Source organism: Cynoglossus semilaevis, chromosome Z (assembly GCF_000523025.1).
Source record: "Cynoglossus semilaevis isolate Cse_v1.0 chromosome Z, Cse_v1.0, whole genome shotgun sequence".
NCBI lineage: Eukaryota > Metazoa > Chordata > Actinopteri > Pleuronectiformes > Cynoglossidae > Cynoglossus > Cynoglossus semilaevis.
In genome coordinates, this window is record NC_024328.1 from 15,361,437 (window position 1) to 15,367,489 (window position 6,053).

General features: G+C 44.4%; 1 protein-coding gene across 2 annotated transcripts in view; it reads left to right on the forward strand.

The window, feature by feature from the left end:
• Positions 1 to 545: 545 nt before the first annotated feature.
• Positions 546 to 6,053, forward strand: part of gnb1l (guanine nucleotide binding protein (G protein), beta polypeptide 1-like) — an 18,599-nt gene continuing 13,091 nt past the window's right edge. For both annotated transcript variants that reach the window (XM_025053377.1, XM_025053376.1), the window contains exons 1-2: positions 546 to 680; positions 5,258 to 5,404. In XM_025053377.1, coding sequence (XP_024909145.1) covers positions 5,295 to 5,404 — 110 coding nt within the window. In that variant the 5' untranslated portion in view covers positions 546 to 680; positions 5,258 to 5,294. The remainder of the gene's footprint in view (positions 681 to 5,257; positions 5,405 to 6,053) is intronic.

Here is a 6,053-nt window from a genome sequence, read left to right on the forward strand (position 1 = left end):
ATACCTGGCCCAGCGGTGGACAAATAAAGAGTTTCTCCCAGCGTTTTCCATGAAAGGCCTCTGTGTGCTATGAGGATTAACTCCTGTGTTGTCTGCCCTTTTCTCAGTGAGGCTGAAATAGTTTTAAAGACAATCCACGGACATGTGGTATGTAGAATGAACAAGTCAAAAAAAAAGAGAAGAGTTTTCAGCATAAATTGAAGAATTAACATTTTTTAAAAATTAATAATAATAATATAGAGAATTTAGAATAGAATACGTTATTCCTATTTTTTAATTTTTATTTTTAATTTTTATTTTTTGGGACGTAATTCATACATACAGTGGGACGCCAGACAGCCTTAAGAGAAGACAGAGAACAGAGAAGCCCCTCTGTGTCTTGACGTCATCACGGAACTGTCCGGGAAATTCACTTTTTAATACATTTCACATCATATTTCTTGATAGTAAAGTTGCTCCATCTAATGTGAGGGTCAACGCAGTGTCGCCCCCCACCCCCAGGCCTCCTTCAGAACGTCCGGGAATTGTTATTAACCGCGAAGGTTATTGTATTCTGAACAGGCAGATCCTTGGTCAGCTCGCTGGTTGTAAACAGAGGTCCTTTCGCTCTACGCCGTTTATAAATGGGCGCCGAAGCTGAAAAAGTGAGCTGTGGTTCGTCAGCAGTTTCTCCCTCCATGGTATTTAACGCACGACTGTTTATAACAATGTTTATTAAACTCACGGTGTTTTTTCCCGCCTTTAAATCCTGATATTTTAAGTGTATAATGGCCGTTAAAGTGGTGTCACTGCGGGTACGAGCTAACGTGGTTTTAGCTTTTCATCCAGGGTATGAAAAATGTAGTAGTTTGACGCTTTTTTTATTTTATAATTTTTAGTCAATTGTTAAATTCTCTGCTTAAACTTCACAGTTCTCCATTTCAGGATTTCTTTTAACTAACAAGAAACATCCTGCTACGTCGAACTTTGTACGAACCTACGAAGTTTTTTTATACAGCACCGAATGAGCTAGAATTGATAAATTAAAATGAAATTAAAAATAGTCTATTTTATATCAATGTTTGTGAAAATGGTTCAGTTAACAGTGACCAAACGAACTGATTATTATATTATTTATATTTATTAAAAATATTATTAAATTATTTATTTAAAATCAACCGACTACGAGCCATTCGGTTTAAAAACAAAAGTCAGGAAAATTCCCTCAATATATAGCAATAAAATAACGATACTATCGACAACAGTTGCGAAGTCGAAGTCAGAGTAGAAATCACACCGGTCGCATTACTAGTACACGATACTACACGATGCTGACTTTTCTGTTATATTCATTAAACGCAAACTAGTTTCTTAAGGAAGTTTGTACAAAACACACTGATTGGTTCGATTAAGAAGTACTCAGCACCCTGTCTGCGTCAGTACTGCTCTGAGATCAGATCATCCGTCGTCATGAAGTACTTATACCTTCATAATCACTGTACAAACTTATTGTTCCCCTCTGTCTTGAACTCTGTCGTGTAATACCTCTCTGTGCTTACAGCGACGTTGTCTTTGCTGTATGAACAGCGGGAAAAAAAAAGCCTTCACACCCAAAAGGTGAAGAGGCATACGATGACATCTGAGCTGTCAGCTCGTTCTTGTGTTCCTTTATCCTCTGGTGTCCAGGCAAATGACCTCATGGAGGAAATGGGTGATAATGCAAACAGATAAGACCCCTGGTACCTGTTGACCACAACCAGAACTTCCTAAGACGGGAGCCTCTGACAGGGAGCTCCATCAGTGTCCGCCCTCAGCGACGACCATAAGGCATCGAGCTCTTATCTGCTCTGGCCCCTGCTTAGCATTCACGCTGTTCACGCGAACAATGCCGCCTCTTCCCGCTCATTGGACCTGTGACTGACAGTGGGTGTTGGTGCGCTTGTGTCTGCCTTCAGTCTCTATCTGACACCCAATTGTTTATTCAGTCCAGATACCCCCATCCAAGACATAATAAAGGGGGCGTTTGTCTTCCTCGCCACTTCCTCCGCTGTTTGTTTTACTGGACTTTTAGAATAGACCCCGGCTCTTTTTGGTGCACGGCTTTCCTCCTCGGAAGGACGGGAGGTTTGGGCTGGGTGGAGAGGGGGGCTTACGTTCCATTATTTGACCAGCCTGGCGATTAGACTGACTTTTTCATGCTAAGTTTAAAAAATGGGAGAAAATTAGCGGCGCTAATGGATGAACCTGTTGTGATAAAATGAAACAAAAAAAAAATCTGGAGAATATGTTTCGGGAGGTTGCACTTTGGCCCAGTGGTGAATGTCTCTGTCATTGGTGTGGAACCCCAGGGTTCTCCTCCTGGGCAAGTTCCCGAATCCCGGTCAGGGCGGTTGGTACCTTCCAGTGGACTCACCACCCGCAGTAAGGTTCGGGGGAGGGGGTTGGTACGGTGCAGTGGTATGGTACCGCGACCCAGTAACAGATGAAAATAGATGGATGGATGTTTAGGGAAAAGGTCCTTGTCTTTTCGCTTCCAGAGATTTCTAGAATCCCGGGTTCCAAGCCAGGATTTAATCTATTTTCAGTTTTCATCAAGCAGCTCAGATCTCATATTTGACCAGGCCGGTATCAGCAGGATCTCGGGATCCCATGCCTACATAATAGCTCCTGTGTGGCTTGGGCCTTTATAAAGCTTCTATAATAACTCCCTGTGATCGGTATACCCCTCCCTGTCTGCTTTTTTATTTATGAATGGCAGAATTTGACGGGGGGTGGCAGCTCAGGTGGGGTCGGCGCTGATCACATGATACCAAGGAGCTAAAACAGGAATGCGGGCACGTCTTTCCCTCTACCTCTGTTCAAAAAAACTGTTGCTTCCCCGTATCATCAAGGAATTACCTGTCCTTCCCTCCCCGACCCTCATATGGCCAGCCCCTTGCCGGTGTTGAGAGATCCTCAGTGAACGAGGCTGGCTCTTATTTAATAACATGAAGGGGAAGCGGACCTTTCTCTCATAATTAGGCCTGATTACCCGGGAGGTGTGGACAGACGGCCCAAGAAGAGACAAACTGCTTTTATCCACGGACTTAGAGTCGGATTACCCAGAGCTGTCTTATCTGTCACGGGGCAGCAGGAGCCTCGGTCCTGCCTCTTCCCACTGACTCCCACCTCCAGCTTGGGTTTACGCGTCAGTCAGGCTGATTTATTAATGCTGCGGGTTCGACTACCGCTCGTCTGTCGTTGTAATATCGGAGCTTCATTAAACAGCTGAGATCTTAGCCCTCAGAGCTTGTTTGACCAGAGGATCACGTCAACCCCCCTGTCCTCCTGAGTCAAAAAATTATAAAAAAAATGTTTTCCCCCAGCTGGATTTGTGTGAGGTTCGGCCGCACTGTAGTTTATTTACAGTATCTGTCTCTTCGTTCTTGGACTTCCTGTGTGTGTGACTCACGGTCCACCACAACAGAGGCGATGTCAGGGCCCGGTTCGGCACATGGAAATTCTGACGCATGGCGAACGGGGGGAGAGCATTCTGTTCGGGGGGTTGGTTTTCATGGTTCGGTTTGGTTTTGGTTTGTCCTCGAGTCCCGGAAGGTGATGTGACCTGTCGTACCTGTGATTACTCTATCTATCTATCATTACTTTTTTGATGATATTTTCCAATTGACTTCAACCTTCCGAAGCGTTGGCGGCTCAGTTCGGGCCGCGTCCCGATGTTATCATTGACTTCAGACGCAGCCCGATACTCGTAGTCATCCCAACTTTGTTCAGGTCTAGGTAACTGACTGATTGCGGGTATCGCCGTCGCCTGTCCCGTCCCTCCGTCCCTGGAGACTTGTAGCCTGTGTGGAGCAGTGTCCTCAGTCGGACGGACAGCTCCGAGGTCTGTCTTCATGCTTCATGGCCTCACATGGACAATTTAACCACTAACCTCCTGAACCGGGCTCCTCCCGAATGCCTCGGGCTCCAGTTTCAGTTTCTGCTGATCGCAGGGATCAGAGGTTACGATAAGTAAAACTCATTAAGGCGAAGCAGAAGAAGAAGAAGTGTTGTCATTGTACACATCACTATCCTCAACAGAAGTGTCCTCTTCATTTAACCCTTTTGTGAAAGTGGGGTAGTGGGCCGATTCAGATTTCCGATGTTTAGAGCACTGACTCATCGTCCACAAGACCACTCAGACTAAACTGAATATACATGTCCATGTCCACCAGGGGTGTGGAGTGGCAAGGATATGTATCTTGATATAGGGGCAATGACATGATATTTTGCGATACTATATGCGCCACAATATATTTAGATTTTTTTTTCTCTCAACATCGGGTTACTAACATCATTTAGAAAAGACTGAGAGGGATCAGGAAACCAAATATCGCAATATTTCAGTGCATCAATATTTTCTTACACCCCCTACTGGGCAGTAACATGAGTGAAAATGGTCCATGCTAGTCCTTCAGAGTTGCGGTGAGTCTTTGTCGGTGTTTTCTTGTAGAAACTCATGCTCATGTTGACTTGTTGGACACGTGTTTGCAGATAACGGCGGGAAACTTCTCACCGTGCCAAGGAGACGAAAAAAAAATGTAGTGACTAGCCTCGGGCGTCTCCGCAGTTCCACTTCCTCACATGTTGGATGTTTGGTTGTTGACGTATCGGTGACTCAGGAGATGTTCTAAAAAAAAAGACACCTGTTTTTTTTTAGTCTTCTCGTCCCAGCGATCGAGTCAACGGACTTGTAGAAGATCTGATGTTCAGACGAAGACGCTCCGTTTCTGAGTTGCGAATCCTTGTTGACACGTGATTTCCTCGCAGCATACCTGTGGTCGATTGGTTTTCCTCAGGTGCCGGAGCTGACAAATGACCAAAAAAAAACAAAACTCCTGGCTCCTGCTTCTACCTGCGGGACGACGGCAGAGTGAGAAGCTCGAGTCTCTGTCTGTTTACGGTAATTAAGCTGTCAGAGGTCGTGATTTACGACATCTTTTAGTAAGAAGAGGCGATATCACATAAAAACCAAGGGAGAGAGAGAGAGAGAAAGAGACGCCGAGAAAAAGTCAAAGGGGTTTGTAGCAACAAACAAGAAAAAAGAAAGAAAAAAAACACTTTCATTTGTGAAGGAGAGAAAAAAAAAAGGCTGGGGGGCGAATTGGAGCTCAGTGTTTCTGCCAAAATAAAAGACTTTCTGCGATATTTGTCCTCAGGTTTACAAGATAAATAAAAGTCGTCGTAAACTTTAGGGCTTCTCTAATTATTCACTAACTTTTTTTTTTTTTTTCCCCAGTGGCCGCTAATGGTAGAGCCGACTTTATGAACCAACCATGTCTCGCCCCTCTCCCTCACCCATCTACACCTTAAGGGGGGCCGGCGGGGCCCTTAACCCCCTTCACTTCAGCTGCCATGACGGGAAGAATCCGCTCTTATTTTCTGGGTACGTTTTTTGATGAAACCTTAGCTTCTTCATGTTTGTTTCTTCATGTGTGTTTTTTTGTCAAATTTTAGGCGATACAATACGTATCACGATACGGGACAACGATACTATATGTTGCGATACTATAGTCGCGTCATTATTGAGGTAACTTTTGAACAGAGGATCTACATTTTTTTTTAAAAACTTTTTTTTTTTTATCCAATCGACAGTCGGTATACCGCCCCAAATATTTTCATAATTCTTTGGTAAAAATCCGACCCAGTTTACAGGATTAGATTGATATAAAAAAATGCACCAGTATATTAACATGGTGTAACAGGAATTTAAATGTTTTTACCCCCACCTACAGACCGGGGGGAATTTTTGTGTTTTTGTAAAGGGTCGTAGTTTAAAGGTAGAAGACAGTTGACACGGTGATTGTTTCCTCTTTGCGGTCATTGTGCGGAGACCGCCGTCAGCTGGGAGCGTTAACCATCGTCCTGTGAGGACGCGCTTTTCGACACATTCGCAGAACGTTCAGTCGCTCTGCGTCGTGTCAGAGTTCTCTCTTGGTTCTATCGTTGGAACAACATCCTGGTATTCTCAGCCTTGGGCTGTTTGGGCTGTGACCCTGTCACTCCAGTGGCGGGAATGTTTTTTTTTCTTTCAG